Source organism: Acanthochromis polyacanthus, chromosome 19 (genome assembly GCF_021347895.1).
Source record: "Acanthochromis polyacanthus isolate Apoly-LR-REF ecotype Palm Island chromosome 19, KAUST_Apoly_ChrSc, whole genome shotgun sequence".
Lineage (NCBI taxonomy): Eukaryota > Metazoa > Chordata > Actinopteri > Pomacentridae > Acanthochromis > Acanthochromis polyacanthus.
The window spans coordinates 21185548-21205438 of record NC_067131.1 but is presented as its reverse complement, the minus strand read 5'-3'; the positions used below and the strand labels follow the sequence as shown (position 1 = coordinate 21205438).

At 42.2% G+C, this 19891-nt stretch overlaps 1 protein-coding gene across 1 annotated transcript in view; it reads left to right on the top strand.

The window, feature by feature from the left end:
• cacna1g (calcium channel, voltage-dependent, T type, alpha 1G subunit) overlaps positions 1-19891 on the top strand; it is a 695215-nt gene that overhangs the window by 539880 nt on the left and 135444 nt on the right. The window contains 2 exon segments of the mRNA XM_051939241.1: positions 6926-7110; positions 10215-10224. Of these exon segments, the coding sequence (XP_051795201.1) occupies positions 6926-7110; positions 10215-10224 (195 nt within the window).

Genomic DNA, 19891 nt, shown 5'->3' with positions numbered 1-19891 from the left:
TTCACTGGAAACTTTCCCGATGAATAATACATCACATTGTTAAAGATGATAAAAGCACTTAGAGAGCACAGTACTCTATCAAGGTTACTCAGTTGTTATATGATTTGTGACAGATAAGTCCCAATAAGTCCACAGCGGTGGATTTGTAGTAGGATCAAAATCATGTAATTGTAAGTAGGCAGCTGACGTAGTATTCACTTGTTGTCATAGTTACAGTGACGCCATGCCACTATCTTGCAATGATACGGAAATCGTTATCAAATCTGTGGATCCAGACTATAAACCGCATCACTGCCAAAATCTAATCACTTGGTCCTTGTGTCATTTCTGACCTTCCCTGAAAATTTCACCCCAATCCGTTATCGCTTTTTTGAGTAATGTTGTGCACAGACAAACGTAGGCCAAACATTATATAACTCCGCCGCGTTTCTTGGCAGAGTAATTAAACTCAAAGGGTTTGTCCAAAGTGAAACTTTTAAGTATCTGACAAAAGTTTACTTTGTAGTTGGTTCACTTAATTGCATTTTAGATGTCTGAGTTCTCAGCATTTTAATTAAAGAGTACTTTTGTTGATTATTTTCTTTAGATTATTAATTAACTGGTGCAGTTTGAATTATCCTTTTGCTTTTCACAACAAAGCAAAGATTAGAGAAAGTTCCAAGAAAGAAACATGCATTTTTGAGGCAACCCTTATGGTTTTTCTTCTTTTAATCATGCTACATTTCCAAATGGGCCAACTTCTAATTTAAAAATCATTTCACTTCACTACCTAACAAATAGTTAGATGTGTCTAAATCGCAATTACAGCCATAAAATGCTTTCATACTTTTGAAAATACATAATGATATTTTACTCACAAGGCCTGTTTGACTACTTATGGACTTTTGCGTGGTTCGGTAAAGTGATAAATGTATGAAATGTTAAAGGTGTACATTCACATTCTTGGATTTGTAATTTCATTGAAGGATGTGAATTCAGAACCACTCAAAAGTTCAGACCTCCTGAGATCCAGTTTCATCATAGAGTTTGAAGGTTTTGAAGAAACTTTCCAGACTGACCAGCTTTCATATCTTAAATGGATGGTGGACTAGCGTCTGTCTTTACTTTACAGAGCTTTTCTATCTATCTATGCCTGTCGCCCCTCCTGGGACATAGGCCACCGACAAGGTCTCTCCAGCCGTCTCTGTCCTGGGCCAGTCTTTCCAGCTGTCCCCAGGTGTATCCCGTCTTTTTGGCGTCGGCGTCAAGGTCGCATCACCAGGTGTTTTGTGGCCTGCCTCTCTTCCTTTTTCCTTGGGGGTTCCATCTGAGGGCTTGCCTTGTGATGTTGGTGACTGGCTTCCGTAGTGTGTGGCTTATCCATCTCCAGCGGCGTTGTCGAATCTCTTCCTCTGCAGGTTTCTGCTTTGTCCGCTGCCACAGCTCCTCGTTTCTGATGGTGTCCAGCCAGCGTATCCGGAGGATCCTTCTCAGTTAGTTGTTATTAAATGTCTGGATTTTCTTGGTGTTCATCACTGTGGTCGTCCAAGTCTCCACGCCGTATAACAGTACTGACTTCACGTTGGTGATGAACAGTCTGATCTTGGTACTGAGTGACAGGTCTCTGGATGCCCAGACTTTCTTCAGTTGGAGAAATGCTGCCCTAGCCTTGCCTATCCTGATTCTCACGTCGGCATCTGACCCTCCTTGCTTGTCGACGATGCTGCCAAGGTAGGTGAAGCTCTCCACCTCTTCTAGCGCCTCGCCCGCAAGTGTGATGGGGGTTGTGCTGGCAGTGTTCACCTTCAAGACCTTGCTCTTTCCCCGATGGATGTTCAGCCCCAACTTTGCGGAGTTCTCTGCAACGATGCTGGTCTTCTCCTGCATCTGCTGTTGGGAGTGCGAGAGGAGGGCTAGGTCATCCGCAAAGTCTAGGTCATCCAGCTGGGTCCAGAGTGACCACTGAATGCCGTTCTGCTTCTGTGCTGTTGATGTTGTCATGACCCAATCAATGGCCAGCAGGAACAAGAATGGTGACAGCAAGCATCCCTGTCTCACCCCTGACCGGACTTGGAAGGCGTCGGTCAGCTGGCTTCTGTGCACCACTCTGCAGGTCAGTCCTTCGTAGGAGTTCCTGATGATGTTGGTGAGCTTTTCTGGCACTCCGAAGTGTCTCAGCAACTTCCATAAGGTCCCTCGATCAACACCGTCGAATGCCTTCTTGTAGTCTAGGACGTTGATGTAGAGGGACAAGTTCCATTCTAGTGACTGCTCCAGTATAATGCACAACGTGGCGATCTGGTCAGTACATGATCGATCCTTTCGGAAGCCCGCCTGCTGGTCTCGGAGTTGGGGGTCGACAGTGTCCTTCATCCTGTTGAATAGGATACTGTTGACAACTTTTCCTGGGACAGACAGAAGCGTGATCCCTCTGTAGTTAGTACAGTTGCTGAGGTCTCCCTTCTTTGGCAGTTTGACCAGGTATCCCTCTTTCCACTCTGCTGGTACTTGTTCTTCGTGCCAGATTTTCTTGAAGAGAGGGTGCAGTATCTCAACCGTTGTTCCAGCGTGCGCATTCAGCGCCTCTGCCGGTATGCTGTTGGGTCCAGCTGCCTTGCCTGACTTGAGCTGCTTGATGGCCTTCCGGATCTCCTCTTTTGTGGGCTCGTCACAGTCTATCAGCAAGTTGCTCTCGGCTGCCTGAATGTCTGGTGGGTCCTGTGGAGCTGGTCTGTTCAAGAGCTCTTCGAAGTGCTCCCTCCATCTGTTCTTCTGTCCCTCATCTCCCATCCAGGGAGATGAGGGACAGAAGACCGTTTGTCCTTCACAGGTCTCTCTGGCTTGGCAAATTTTCCTGAAAGCTTCTTTGTGGTGTTGTAGAGATATTTCATGTTTCCATGCAGGGCTGCCTCCTCTGCTTCTGCTGCAAGTGCTTCAACAAAGTTTCTCTTGTCGGCTTTGATGCTGTTCTTAACACTTCTGTTAGCTGTTGTATAAGCCTCCTGAGCACGGGCCTTCTCCACTCTTGTGCGGCTATTGTTGAGTTTTGCTTTCTTCTTCCTATCTGCCACCTTCTCCAGTGTCTCTGGTGATATCCACTCTTTTTGGCTGCGCTTCTTGTAGCCCAGTACTTCTTCGCATGTTGTTTTCACTGCGTTTCTCACTTCCTTCCACTGCTCATCGATGGTCTCTTCTTCCAGAAGCTCCTGGAGAACCTGGAACCTGTTGGTGAGGGCGAATCTGTATTCTTCCAGCTTGTCTGCATCCTTCAGCAGTGTGGTGTCGAACCACTGGCGTTGGCAGGCCTCTCCAGTCCAGTTTCTTTTCAGCTTCAGCTTTAAGCTGGCAGCAAGGAGGTGGTGGTCTGAAGCAACGTCAGCTCCTCTCTTAACTCTGACGTCCTGGAGTGATCTTCGGAACTTTCTTGAGATGCACACATGATCTATCTGGTTCTCAGTAGTTTGGTCAGGTGATATCCAGGTCGCCTTGTGGATTCTCTTGTGGGAGAAGACTGTGCCGCCGATGACAAGGTTGCTTGTGAAGCATAGGTCTGCAAACCTCTCTCCGTTGTCATTCATCACTCCCAGACCCTGCTGCCCCAGGACCTCCTCGAATCCCGTTGTCGCTGCCAACCTTGGCATTGAGGTCTCCCATGACGATGTTAAGGTCTCTTTCTGAGAGTCCCGCTGACAGTCTGCAGTCTGTTGTAGAACTGATCTTTGATCTCGTCATTACTGTCATTGGTTGGGGCATAGTACTGTACAATGGTCATGTTAAACCTCTTCTGTTTTGTTTTGAATGAGGCTGTGATGATGCATGGGCCCTGGGCTTCCCATCCAATGAGTGCTCTCTGTGCTGACTTGGAGAGCATAAGAGCCACTCCCTCTGTATGTGGTGCATCTTCTTCCTCATATCCAGAAAATAGCAGCCTCTCTCCTGTGGTTAGTCTCTTCTGTCCACTGCCTGTCCATCTTGACTCGCTTATTCCAAGGATGTCAAGGTGATATGTTCTCAGTTCTGCTGCGATTTGGGCTGTTTTTCCTGCTTCATACATGGTTCTTACGTTCCATGTCCCGATGTTGATGGTTGCCCTGGTTGAAAGGATGGTAGTCGGCTGAGTGGCTTCCTTTCGACTTTCACCACCTCTCATCATAATTCCTCCAGCTGAAGGTCCATCTTCTCCCAAGGCTGAGTTGGTTGTTGGTTTCCTTGTTGGCGTTTCTGTAGCATAAGAGTTTTTTATGGGGAGGGGCTGCTGACCCCACGCCCAACCCCCAACCTGGAGGGCCAGGGACTGTGCTTCGTCTGGCTTCTACCCTTCGACCATGCCGGCATGGTTGAACCTGCCGGGGGACTGTGGCCCCCCACCGGCGTAGCTCTAGGGGTGATCAAAGCGTGCAAGCCTCCCCACCACGTCAAGGTGACAGTCCCTGGGGAGGTTACAGAGCTTTTGGGGGGCTAAAATATAAAATTGTTAATTAGGGGTTTTTGCCTTAAGCCAACACTTCTACATCATCACAACTGGTAGTTTCCATAAGAAGGCAATTCACCTGCTAAATAGCCATCATTCTAGTCGTTGATGAATTGACATATGCAAGCATGCAAAGGAATACCAAAAATATATTTCTAAGTGTTTTGTGTTCACTTCTTAGTGTACTACTTAATTCCATTTGTGTTAGATGATAGTTTTCATGTCTTTGATGTTGGTCTACAGTATAGAAAATAGCAAATTTAAAGGAAAACCCTTTGACTGGCAGTTTTCCTTTGTAAATATCATGTTTTTAAAATCAAATGTATGTTTTCTCTTTTTCCCTACATTTTTTTCAACTTTGAAATGATCCCCTTTATCACAATGCAAGCTCAGAGGTCTTTTCCACACGCACGCATGCACGCACGCATGCACGCAAGCACATACATAAATTGAAATGAAAATGCTGAACTGTTAATTACTTGTTTTTGATCATAAGCTGATCAGCCTCTTTGATGATTCTGCTTATACACTATACATATCCAGTTGATTCTGTTGTGAACCAATGAGCATCAATAAAATTAAACAATCCCATCTTTTCATTTATGCATGAAGCAAAAATGTTGTTGTCTTGGCCTGATATAAGATTGAGCTCAAAAAAAGAGAACTATGTCAGCCTATCTATTATTTTCTAAAATTCAAGTTGTTTTTTGGGCAGAATAGATGATGAGCAGAACCTATAGAATTAAAAATTAGGTTTGGAAAGCTTGCAGTTTTTATGATCTTCGCTGCCAAGTAAACAATCACTCCACAAAGTCAATAAGCCGGGCATATGGGCCATCAAACATCATCTAATAATGAATACAAAAATGCCCTAATAACAAACACCCGCTCAGCCCACAACAGACATTGAATTACTGATTCTTTTATCGCTTTTTCTCCACTTATATTTCGAGTGAGTAATGATTTTTAAATATCCAAATGCAATTGTAGCCACAGCAGTCTACCCTTGACGTTATCCAACACGGTCTCACGGGGATTCGTGAAACTGTTACGTAAATTTTTTGTTTCTTTTTCGTGCGCACCAACACGATTTCGTCATGTTTTTCGTGCCGCTCACCACGAAATGTTTTTCGTGTTGCTCACAACGAAACCCGCTGTGGTAATCACAGCTGAAAGTGGTTTATACCAGCGGATTCATGACGATCTAAGCTGTCCATCGGCGTATACTGCTTGTGTGATCGCGTTTGCGGCCGCCGGCCGCCGGACATTCTTGAAATTCCTATGCAAATTGGGAAAAAAAAAAAAAAAAAAAAAAGGTAAGTGTACCACCGGGTTATGGTTATGGTTAGGGTTATGGTTAGGGACGATGTCATGCAAAATATAGCGTTGGATTCGCCATGGTTTTACATTAAAAATATAATACACACATTCGTTTGAAATACGTTCTGGGTGGCACGAAAAGTCCGCCGTTTAAAATACATTGGTGCGCATTTCGTGGTGAGCGGCACGAAAAACATGACGAAATCGTGTTGGTGCGCACGAAACCGAAACTAAAACTTACGTGACAGTTTCACGAATCCTCGTGAGATCGGGCTGCGTTATCAGCTCTGACCAACACATTGCTGACACAAAGTCTCTCTGCAGTCCACAAACTATGCACTTTCTGTTGCCACCCTGCCTTCTGCTGCTGCTTTACAAAAATACACTTCAACCCATTCACCTCCATTGTGCCCCGTTTCCTCAGCATGTTAACCACCTCCAACAGGAACAAACTATTCCCATTCAACGCCTTTAAAGTTTTTGGCCTTCACACCCTCAACCTCTCCCACTTCAACAGCAAAGTCATCTCATGCAGAGCACGTACAATTTCACAGGACCCCAGGCACCTCCTCATTTTATTCTTCTCACTGCTTCCATCAGGTTGCAGATATAAATCTCAGGGTTTGCAGCTTACTTCTCAGGCAGGGATTTTTGTGCTCCCTGCTATAGCGCCAATAAAGAAAACACCTCGTTAACACTCAGTTCAGTTTAATTCAGTTTTATTTATATAGCGCCAATTACAATTGAGATTGTCTCAATATGCTTCACAGAACCCATATGCCTGAACCCCCAGAGCAAGCTCTAAGGCGATAGTGGCAAGAAAAAACGTGCTTTTAAGGGGAAGAAATCATGAGTAGAATGGCGACTCATATGGGTGGGACCTTTGAAACTGACTCATAGGTTTACTGTTACGGTGTAAGGCTCAGGCATTAAATATACTACATATATACTGTAGCAAGTAGTAAGATGCAAACAGTGTGTAGAAGAGTATAGTAAGGGTGATGCACAGTAGATTAGTAAAAAAAAAAGGGCAGCTGGAAGCAGTGAGATATAGGAAAGACAGCAGGAGCATCCCACAGTGGACCTCTTGTGTTAAGGGTGCCATGTGTTTAAATGCTGATGCTTCCCCGGCTCTGTGTCCCCTTTTCTGTCCAGATTGTGGCAATGGGCTGGTGTTTTGGTGATAAGGCCTACCTGAGGAGCAGCTGGAACATTCTGGATGGAATGTTGGTCACGATTTCCGTTATAGATATCCTGGTCTCTCTCATCTCCAACTCGGGAACCAAAATACTGGGCATGCTCAGAGTGCTGAGGCTGCTGAGAACTCTGAGGCCGCTACGGTAAGTGGTTCTCCCGGGGATGCCAACATTCTTTGATAAGCATTCAGCAGAGAGACAAACTCCGCTGAAGCTGTTGAATAAAATCACAAAGTAAAATCAATAGTTGATGGGCATGAATTAAAGTTCAGTAAAGCAAAAACCCTTCTATACAGTGTACATATTTGTGCCTGGAAAATAACATTCAAATATGTCATCCACCCTCATCTCCCTAATGCTTGGTTTGATCGTTCCAGCAGCGCAAATTAAGCAATGTGTATGGTTTGTTTTCACATTGGGGTCGAAATAAACTGAGCTTTCTCTCAGTCCTGACATGTGCCACCTTTTGGAGCTTTTGGGATTTGTGTATTTGCGTATGAGTGTGAGAAGAGAAAGAGGCTCCTTAATTCTGAAAGTGACCTCACTGAGGACTTCCCCACTCATGTGTGTTTGTGTGTAGGCATTTATTTTAGTGAGCATTCATAAATGAGCTCTTGTCAGCTTGCATACAATTGCAGTTATGTTTATTTGAGCGGAAATAAATTGGAAATCACTAATTTGGAGACTGTTTTTGCTGTCACATCTCCAAATATGCATGAGAGAGAGAGAGAGAGAGAGAGAGAGAGAGAGAGGAATGTGCTTCTTTTTGTTAAATCACTCAAAGTTCTTACATGCGTGCCCAGTCCTTCAGTTTTAGCCCCACTGTGTGTTTGCATGTGTACATGCGGAGCTGTTTGCATGCATGTGGTTTCATGCTTGACTTGGCTCACAGCCGCATGCTTGGTGTCTCATCTCATAAAGGGGAGCCCTCCAGGCTTTGCCCTCCTCTCTTGAATATTTATCACAGTTCTTAGGGAGAACAGGTAAATCAAATATTCATTTTCATCCTCCCAAATTTACCCACTAAACACCACTGATCTCTTCCCCCATCCTTTTGCTTTTTTAACTTTCACCTTTGACATGAAAGTGAAATATTTTGCCAAGACTGCTTTCGCTCTCACAGCCTTCAAAGCGTTACTTTCTGCTTTGAGTTCATTCGAAATGCTTGTGTGTGTGTGTGTGTGTGTGTGTGTGTGTGTGTGTTCTTGTACTTGCTACATTGTGAGTACCATTTTCTGCATTTAACTATCAAAGTGAGGACATTTTTACAAAGTGAGGACATTTTGGCCGGTCCTCACTTTGAAACAACCATGTTTGAGGGTGAAGACTTGTTTTTAGAGAACAGGTATGAATTGAGGTTTGGCTAGGGTTAGGGTAAGGATTAAGTTTAGGCAATCAGTTGTGATGGTTAAGGTTAGGGTAAGGCTCTAGGAAATGCATTACGCCTATGGATGTCCTCACTAAGATAGAAGTACAAACATATGTGTGTGTGTGTGTGTGTGTGTGTGTGTGTGTGTGTGTGTGTGTGTGTGTGTGTGTGTGTGTGTGTGTGTGTGTGTAAACTATGTGTATTTGCAATAAGCCAGGGACTTTTATCATCTTTTCTTCACATTGCAACCCTCAAAAGTAAGTTGGGTTGACTTTGCTGTAGAGCTTTCATCATGTTTCTAACCGTCAATACTATTTGGTATTGTAACTGATAGAAATGCCCAAAACTACAAAAATAATCAAGTTTCAAAAAAGTAGAAATATAGTTTAAGTAGACATCTGCCCTAAATCTGTTGCATACTATTCATATTGCATCCACATCCACATCAAAAGTTTGGTACGTTTTCTCTTTTTTATCTGCGAGATGTAATACAGTGCTTATTGCTTTTGAAGACTGAATCATGGTCAATTTAATTTGGTTCTTTTGGCAAGAATTTGCAAATAAATAAATAAATAAAACAGATTTTTATAAAGTATTGTAAATTAAAAAGATAAAATGTAAAATCAAGTGATGGCATATCTCTTCGCCTCTTGTAAAATGATTCACCTAATTCAACACAGGTGCAACCAGTTGGTGCTAGAAGTGACTCAATTATTAACCACACCTGACGTACATGTCAGCGGAGTTACTGCATTCGCTTCGGTATCTGGCTGGCTGGGTAAGTATATACACATGTGGACAAAATTGTTGGTACCCCTCAGTTAAAGAAGGAAAAACCCACAATTCTCACTGAAATCACTTGAAACTCACAAAAGTAACAATAAATAAAAATTTATTGAAAATTAAATAATCAAAAACAGCCATTACTTTTGAATTGTTGATTAACATAATTCTTTAAAAAAAACAAACTAATGAAACAGGCCTGGACAAAAATGATGGTACCTCTATAAAAGATTGAAAACTATTTGACCAGAGTGACATGATTAACTCAGGTGTGTCATTTAATTGACATCACAGGTGTTTCCAAACTCATAATCAGTCAGTCTGCCTATTTAAAGGGAGACAAGTACTCACCCTGCTGTTTGGTGAAAAGGTGTGTACCACACTGAACATGAACAACAGAAAGCGAAGGAGAGAATTGTCCCAGGACATCCGAAAAAAAAATTATAGACAAACATCTTAAAGGTAAAGGCTATAAGACCATCTCTAAACAGCTTGAAGTTCCTGTGACAACAGTGGCTCATATTATTCAGAAGTTCAAGACCCCACGGGACAGTAGCCAACCTCCCTGGACGTGGCCGCAAGAGGAAAATTGATGACAAATTGAAGAGACGGATCGTTCGAATTGTATCCAAAGAGCCCAGAGCAACCTCCAAAGAAATTAAAGGTGAACTCCAAGGCCAAGGTACATCAGTGTCAGATCGCACCATTCGTCGTTGTTTGAGCCAAAGTGGACTTCATGGGAGACGACCAAGGAGGACACCACTGCTGAAAAAAACTCATAAAAAAGCGAGACTGGAATTTGCAAAAATGCATGTTGACAAGCCACAAAGCTTCTGGGAGAATGTCCTTTGGACAGATGAGACCAAACTGGAGCTTTTTTGGTAAGGCACATCAACTCTATGTTCATAGACTCAAAAAGCAAGCATACAAAGAAAAGAACACTGTCCCTACGGTGAAACATGGAGGAGGCTCAGTAATGTTTTGGGGATGCTTTGCTGCATCTGGCACAGGGTGTCTTGAAAGTGTGCAAGGTACGATGAAATCTGAAGACTATCAAGGCATTCTGGAGAGAAATGTGCTGCCTAGTGTCAGAAAGCTTGGTCTCAGTCGCAGGTCATGGGTCTTCCAACAGGACAACGATCCAAAAACACCCAAGAATGGCTGAGAGAAAAGCGTTGGACTATTCTAAAGTGGCCTTCTATGAGCCCAGATCTGAATCCCATTGAACATATGTGGAAGGAGCTGAAACATGCCATTTGGAGAAGACACCCATCAAACCTGAGACAACTGGAGCTGTTTGCTCATGAGGAGTGGGCCAAAATACCTGTTGACAGCTGCAGAACGCTCATTGACAAATACAGAAATCGTTTAATTGCAGTGATTGCCTCAAAAGGTTGTGCAACAAAATATTAAGTTATGGGTACCATCATTTTTGTCCAGCCCTATTTCATTAGTTTGTTTTTTTAAATAATTATGTTAATCAACAATTCAAAAGTGATGGCTGATTTTGATTATTTAATTTTCAATAAATTTTTATTTATTGTTACTTTTGTGAGTTTCAAGTGATTTCAGTGAGAATTGTGGGTTTTTCCTTCTTTAACTGAGGGGTACCAACAATTTTGTCCACGTGTGTATGTGTGTATGTACGTTCAGATATCTCTGCAAGTGCTGAAGTCAGGATAATCAAACTTGGCACTGAAGATCGGTCTCAGGTCCCCTGCTCAGTTGTGGAGTTAGAGGTCTGGGCGTGGTTCTGCCATCTACTGAGGGCTGGTCTAGTTTATATGGAGATCATCTGAGAGCAATGAATGTGTCTGTAGTATAAAGACAACTGTATCTGGAAGGTCCAGTCCCTGGCTATAACTGCACCATGAAGACAAAAGAACACTTCAAGCAACTCTGTGAAAAGGTTATTAAAGCACAAGTCAGGGGATGAATATAAGATTCTAAGTCTCTGAATATCCCTTAGAGTTTAGTTAAATCCATCATTGAAAATTAGATAGGATATGTCACATGTCAGTCTACCTCGAGCAGGTCATGCTCAAAAACTGAGTGACTGTGCAATACAGAGACGAGGGAGGGAGGCCACTAAGACACCTATGACTTCTTTGAAGGAGTTACAAGCTTCAGCAGTTGAGATGGGAGAGACTGTGGACATAACTGCTGCCTGTTCTTTGCCAGTTAAGCTTTATGGGAGAGTGGTAAAGAGAATGCAACAATTTAAAAAAAAAAAAAGTTTCAGAAGGCATATGGGAGACTCTGATGTCTACTGAAAGAAGGCTCTATAGTCTGATAAAACCGAAATTAAGCTTTTTGGTCATCAAACTAGACGCTATTGTTTAGCTGACACCAAATACTGCACATCATTACGAACACACCATCCCCACTGTAAAGCATGGTGGTGGCAGCATCATGATGTGGGGGTGTTTTTGGTGGCAGGCCCTGGAAGGCTTGTAAAGGAAGAGGTTAAAATTAATGCAGCAAAATATTTAGAATTTTTGGACAACCTGATACAGTCTGCAGGACCACTGCCACTTGGGAGACTTGCCTGCTATCACTATCAGCAGCAACCACCCCATCACTTTATTAGAAGGTGTTTCCACCATTTGTTCTGAATGTGAAACAGTATTGACTTTTGGTCCCAGAAGATTTGTTGCTTCGCCTACATTTGTTGGCCATTTCAGAGAAATCTGAAATGACCCATCTGTCAATACCTTCAGTACCATAGGAAATAAGTGCCGCAATGTTTGCAGAACTGTGGTATTAACTTGATACTGGTTCTCCTACCATCTTTAGTTTACAATGTATATGGAACTATGTAAAGGTTCCTTATACATTGCACTAAAAGTAACAGCTGAGCATATTATTTAGTAATAAAAAAAAAGTCGCAGCTGCTGTTTTATTACTTAAACTAATACAAAAATGCAGTAAACAGAAAAAAGTCAAATGAATTTTTGGATTTATGTGACCATTTTGCCAGGTGCAAATGCACATAGTTTCTCATAGTACTCGGCAGTGAAGTTATTCCAAGCACTTAGCAGAACTTGCCTCAGTTCCTCTGTGGATTTGAGAGGTCTCAGTGTGTTGTTTCTTCACTGACCCCTTGATGTTGAGATCAGGACTCTATGAAGATGAAAATATGAAGTAATTACAGAAGGAAATTGGACACATTTTTGGGGGGTGGCGTGGCTCAGTGGGTAGAGTGGCCGTCTTGCAATTGGAGGGTTGCCGTTTCGATTCTCAGCCCGTCGTGCTCGTGTCGAGGTGTCCCTGAGCAAGACACCGAACCCCTAATTGCTCCTGATGGGTTGTGGTTAGCGCCTTGCATGGCAGCTTCTGCCATCAGTGTGCGAATGTATGGGTGAATGTGACATATCATGTAAAGCGCTTTGGGTACCTTGCAGGTATAGTAAAGTGCTATATAAATACAGACCATTTACCATTTATGAGGGCCAGACCATCTGTTGCAGGACTTCTTGTTCTTATTGTGGCTGAAGATAATTCTTTATGACTCAGGCTGGATGTTTGGTCCTGTTATCATGCTGCAGATAGAATTTTGAACCAATCAACTCCTCCCTGCTGGTATTGCATGATAGACATCTAAACATCTGAAATTGCTAAAACATATCCCCAATAGTGGATTTTATACAACAAACAACCTCAGAATTTAGTTTTTACTTCAAAATGTATTTGGCACCATCTTTGGTCTGTCATTTGTTTTTCTTTGTGATGAAAATCATTCCTTTCTGCCTATAAAAATAATGGTTTCGATGTGAATGGTACTGCCCCCAAAAGTTTGCAGATCTATGAAGATCTATCTACATCAGTTTCAACCCATCACTCCCCCAGCTCAACCACAACTCAGCTGAAACACTGACAAAACTCCTCTACATGACACAATGGCAAGTTGTAATTTGGATGTATATGTTCTGATTTTTAAATAGGAATAATGATATTGAATAATCTGAATCTTTGTATTTGAGACTGTATTTTGAGTTGTATTGTCACAGTAATTCAGCCAGACATGTTCAATCCAAAAATCTGTTCCTAAGAAGAATAATGAAATGGTGAGCCAAAGACAGGGTTGGTTCATGAAATTTGTTACATATGAAACTCCTGAAGTATGAATTTGTGTTTTTGAGACTGTCATCATTTTACAGCAGTTTCAAGGCAGACGTGTTCAGTCATGCTTATTTCTCTCATTATATGTCTACCAGAAGATGAAAAACAATATATAGAAGGTAAAAAGGTTGATTTTTATTGGGAGATATTAATAAAAACTAGCGTGCTGATGATTTAGAAGAAAAAGGTTAATGTGACATTAAAGAATGAACTTGCTGTCAAACATGAGGCTTCTTCATTAAATAGTGGCGCAACTGTTACAAACTGAATACTTGAAAAGAGTTACCTGATTCTAACTGCTGCTGAATCCTGAAAGTCTTTCTGCTATATGCCCCGCCCTATTTAATCCCCAGAGGGCAGCAAGGCTGAGTCCATATTAATGTCAAGTAGGCAAGGTTTTAAAGTCAGATTAGAAAATATGAAGTAATTACAGAAGGAAATTGGACAATTTTTTAGTATAGGGGAAATATTCTTGGGAGCAAAGGGCAACCACGTCTCTAGGGAATGGTGTCTTTAGTTTGAGAAAGATGCAGAATGGCAGAGAGAGAAATAGGATTAGGAAGCCTGCATGAAGACAGGCAGAGAGTGAGAGTCGGAGAAACAGGACAGGACGGAGAAAGAAAGAGGAAAAGAAAGAGCTGAGCTGGGGAACTCTGCTCACTTCTCTGCTGAGGCTGCAGATGACTTACAGAATAAGCGATACTGTAAAATCATTTCTCAGGTAGTTATTAACTTTTAATCCAAAAGGGAGAGTGCAGCATTAAAGGCTCTAACATATTAAGACTGCTCTGGGTATGCATGGTGTGATTATAGTGTACTGCAGGTACTTAAAACCCTATCTGAGATACTGTAATTTGGTCTGGTCAACGCAGAGTGGAACTAGAAAAGCACTCAGAGTGCAGACCTCCGCCAAGGATAGAGCGGAAAACGGGAAACCCATGCAGTAAAGGATCATGAGCTGGAATCGAACCTGTGTCTCAGACACAGCTCTGTTAATGAATCACCTTCTTAACCAGTTGAGCTATCTAGACACCTTGCTCCAATTTGTTGGATGACATACTAACCTATGATATTTTTGTCATATTTTAGACCACATACTACAACATACTAAAAAATTCAAAGTCATCCAGAATCCAGGATCCTTTCCATATTGCCACCAAAATTAAATCAGCTCTTCCTCTTACCATAGTCTACATCCCCTCAAAATTTCATGTGAATCTGCCGAGGCGTTTTTGAGTTATCTTGCTAACAGACAGAAAGACACACAAACGCCGGGTGTCACATAACCTCCTTGGCGGAGGTAATAATTAGTATTTGCCGAGTTACTGTGTGGTAGAAAACAACATTGTTGACCCTGCAAAAATATGCAAAAATCAAACTGTTGAAAATGTTGAGTTTGTTCCACAAGATGAATGGGGGTAAATTTCAACTTGATCAGCAATCATTTTGTGACTCAAAATGGCAATTCTTGTCACGAGACAGGGAGGGTTAGAACCCAAAGTGCAGGCACACAGATCAGGCAAGGACAGATTAAATTAAGCAAGGGGATTTATTTATAATGCAAACGTAACAACACAAAGTGAAACCAAACCACCCTCAATTCACAAAAGCAAAGACTTAACTACAAACTAGAAATCAGACTAATCAAACCAATGAATCAGGCCGAAGTTGAAACTGAAGGTGATTAGCAATTAGGCTAACAGAATGGCTGACTTTCTAACACCCAAAATCCTAACGGTGGGGGGCAGGCAGGCTCAGATACCAGCAATTTAGGAGACGCATGCCGGTGCTGCAAATCATGCAGTGAGGAGCTGCGGCGGGAAACAGGAGTCAAGCTCACCTGGCAGATCGGCCGGTCAGAACAGAGTTGACAAGGTGTGTCCGAGGCCACTTCCAGAGGCGGAGCAGAAGACCGAATTACAGCCCACGGCTGGATCGGCAGGCCAGAGGCAAACCAGGCACTGCGGCCAGCAGAAACTGCAAGCAGAACAAACATGGATTACAACGTAACTCAACCAGAGAATATGCAATGAAGTGCACCTACGACCAGACCAACTTGGTAACGTAGCAAAAGCTAGAATCTGGCGGAGACTGGAGGGACGAGGCGCCGATGACCAATCAGATGCAGCTGTGCTCCCTCCGCAGCTGGAGTCACTGAGCCTCGATCACCAGCGCAGTCAGGGGTGTAGCACAGAGGGGGGTGGGATCGAGAGAGAGAGCAGGAGAAGAGAAAGAGAGAGCAAAGGAGAGACATGAGGAGAGAGCGGAGAGGATAGGATGAGGAAGAGAGAAGCGAGGAGAAAAGGAGGGAGAGAGAGAGGAAAAGAGGGGAGAGAGAGGGGCGAAGAGGGGAGAGAAGAAGGCCGACATGGCCAGGGTGGGGCAGTGACAATTCTAGTTTTATATGACATTATTTTTAGTAACAGTAATGTGATACATGCCATGACAGCCTTTGCTATGCATTTAAGCCTGGTTGCAGCTTCAACTCAACATTAATAATTTTTTTTGAAATGGTCTGTTGATTTACAAAATCAGTAAATAACATCCCAACCTTTATTAGCGGACTCCGCAACAATTTTATCAGACCTTTAAGCTTTGTATGTGTAAAAATCAGGGCTGAAACAACTTGATTGATAAAATAGGAATTGATAAAATAAAATAAAAAAATCGATTAAAAACGTTGGCAACGAATTTCATTATCAATTTGTTGTGTCGTGCAATTCATGCGTCACTCGCCATGTCGCGGAGCCGTCTACTTCACCTGCAGAACTTTGTCAATGGTGGCTGATGGAATTAAAGTTTTGTTGTTTTTTTTTTAAAAAAAAGTAAAAGTAAATTCAATGAAACATTACCAACACGGAGAAAACAGACTTAAATCTTCGATCTAACTGCATTTCACAAAAACATGCATAACATGCAAGCTTTGCAAAAGTGATGTGATGGCACAAGAGCACCACGATGATGATGTACACACGTGGACAAAATTGTTGGTACCCATCAGTTAAAGAAGGAAAAACCCACAATTCTCACTGAAATCACTTGAAACTCACAAAAGTAACAATAAATAAAAATTTATTGAAAATTAAATAATCAAAAACAGCCATTACTTTTGAATTGTTGATTAACATAATTATTTAAAAAAACAAACTAATGAAACAGGCCTGGACAAAAATGATGGTACCTCTATAAAAGATTGAAAACTATTTGACCAGAGTGACATGATTAACTCAGGTGTGTCATTTAATTGACATCACAGGTGTTTCCAAACTCATAATCAGTCAGTCTGCCTATTTAAAGGGAGACAAGTAGTCACCCTGCTGTTTGGTGAAAAGGTGTGTACCACACTGAACATGGACAACAGAAAGCGAAGGAGAGAATTGTCCCAGGACATCCGAAAAAAAAATTATAGACAAACATCTTAAAGGTAAAGGCTATAAGACCATCTCTAAACAGCTTGAAGTTCCTGTGACAACAGTGGCTCATATTATTCAGAAGTTCAAGACCCCACGGGACAGTAGCCAACCTCCCTGGACGTGGCCGCAAGAGGAAAATTGATGACAAATTGAAGAGACGGATCGTTCGAATTGTATCCAAAGAGCCCAGAGCAACCTCCAAAGAAATTAAAGGTGAACTCCAAGGCCAAGGTACATCAGTGTCAGATCGCACCATTCGTCGTTGTTTGAGCCAAAGTGGACTTCATGGGAGACGACCAAGGAGGACACCACTGCTGAAAAAAACTCATAAAAAAGCCAGACTGGAATTTGCAAAAATGCATGTTGACAAGCCACAAAGCTTCTGGGAGAATGTCCTTTGGACAGATGAGACCAAACTGGAGCTTTTTGGTAAGGCACATCAACTCTATGTTCATAGACTCAAAAAGCAAGCATACGAAGAAAAGAACACTGTCCCTACGGTGAAACATGGAGGAGGCTCAGTAATGTTTTGGGGCTGCTTTGCTGCATCTGGCACAGGGTGTCTTGAAAGTGTGCAAGGTACGATGAAGTCTGAAGACTATCAAGGCATTCTGGAGAGAAATGTGCTGCCTAGTGTCAGAAAGCTTGGTCTCAGTCGCAGGTCATGGGTCTTCCAACAGGACAACGATCCAAACCACACAGCCAAAAACACCCAAGAATGGCTGAGAGAAAAGCGTTGGACTATTCTAAAGTGGCCTTCTATGAGCCCAGATCTGAATCCCATTGAACATATGTGGAAGGAGCTGAAACATGCCATTTGGAGAAGACACCCATCAAACCTGAGACAACTGGAGCTGTTTGCTCATGAGGAGTGGGCCAAAATACCTGTTGACAGCTGCAGAACGCTCATTGACAAATACAGAAATCGTTTAATTGCAGTGATTGTCTCAAAAGGTTGTGCAACAAAATATTAAGTTATGGGTACCATCATTTTTGTCCAGCCCTATTTCATTAGTTTGTTTTTTTAAATAATTATGTTAATCAACAATTCAAAAGTGATGGCTGATTTTGATTATTTCATTTTCAATAAATTTTTATTTATTGTTACTTTTGTGAGTTTCAAGTGATTTCAGTGAGAATTGTGGGTTTTTCCTTCTTTAACTGAGGGGTACCAACAATTTTGTCCACGTGTGTAGCACCTGAAACGCAACATGTCATCGATGAGGATGAAGGGAGCTCAACAGCAGGGTAAGTCACTCCATTATCCTAAGTTTATTCCATTTTAAAGTGAGGAAATGTAATGTTAGTCTCTCTGATAACATGTGATTTTTTTTTAACTTGTAATGAAATACATAGGCCTACTTTTTCCGAACAGTGCCTGTAACACGGCAGTGAAACACATTGAGTCAGTTCACGCTGCCAACTCCAACGTCTCACCATTGATTCATTGATGCCAAGATAACGGGCAGCAGCTCTACTTCCTTCTTTGACAGGCAGATCAATTGCCTTTAACTTAAAAGCTGTGTTACTGACCCGATTCTGCCGACCGCCGAACCGTGGTTGGGCAGCCTCGGGTAGCGCTAGCACGCTTAGCTTAGTGCACAAGCGCTAAAAGTTTTTTTATTGTATTGTATATCATCGTAGTGCATTTCACTCTGCATCCGTTTCCCCATTCATCTCACACACAAACAGCTGCAGCGCTCCTCCTCAGGTCACACACACACACACACACACACACACACTCACACACCGTAACCTGCCTAGGTTAAAGGAGAGCAGGCTTGGCCTGCAACACCTGCATTGTATGCATTTCTTCATGTATTCCGTGATGAGGGTGTGTGCATGAAGCGCAAAATGACTGATCTGAAGAATTTAGTGTATGTTTGATTTAATTCGAACAGTGTCAATGGTCCACTGTGACCTGTTTGGTAATTTTATTGATCTGATGTGACGAGGCTAAACCTAATGTTGGCAAGAAGCTCGCACGTAAAAATCTATACATTAGCCGCATCGTTGTATAAGCTGCAGGGTCCAAAGCGTGAGAAAAAAGTAGCGGCTTATAGTATGGAAATTACGGTATATGTATTAGGGCTGGGACTTACACTGGGACTAACACGTTAATTTCGATTAATTAATTACAGTTGCCTGAACTAGAATAAATCCAGTTCAGGCAACTGGACTTATTCTTGTGATCTTGAAGATGTTTCGCCTCTCATCCGAGCGGCTTCTTCAGTTCTAAAAACTAGTTTGGAGAATCCCAGGTATTTAACCACTAGAGATGAAGGTGGGGCTAAGGCTGATGGTATCTACTAAAAGACTAAAGAAATCTTTCAACATCTTCCAAACATGACATCCCGGTTCATTTCAGACCTGAAAACACACTCAGACAAAGACTGGTTCACCCAAAGGACAAAACACCAAGACACAAACTCAACAATGCAGTTTACGCAGTCCAGTGAGGACTGCACAGATCTTTACATTGGTGAGACCAAGCAGCCTCTACACAGACACATGGCCCAACACAGCAGAACCAGCACCTCAGGACAAGATTCAGCTGTCCATTTACATTTACAGGAGAAAGGCCACTCTTTCCAGGACTCTAATGTAAATATACTAGACAGAGAGGACAGATGGTTTGAGAGAGAAGTAAAAGAGGCCATTTATGTTCATCTTGAGCGACCCACTCTGAACAGTGGGGGAGGCCTCAGACACCATCTCTCAGAAACATACAAAGCTGCCTTAAGAACTCTCCCCAGAAGATTTAACCACTCTTCACACCTTTCCTCAGGTGAGCCCAACCATAGATATGAAGAGTAGATACACCAATGCGCTGTAGCGGCCATCTTGGAGGGGGCATATTTCCCATTCAAAGCAATGCATGTACATTGAAAATAAATCAGAATTTGCTCATTTCTCAACCGATTTTCGTGTGGTTTACTTTATTGTCAACGTCAAAACATGTGCTATTGATAGAGAATATTTGATCTGAAAAAAAAAACACCGAAAAAGGCTTCCTACAAATGTAGCCTGCAATTTTAGTTATCTTATTCTTTAGGTGAAAGTCGACATATATACAGTGAAAGTACATATATATATTGAATGAAAGTTGATATATATATATAATGAAAGTATGGATATATTGAATGAAAGTCGACATGTATATATAAAATGAAAGTCGATATATATTGAATGAAAGTCGATATATATTGAATGAAAGTCGATCTATATATATAATGAA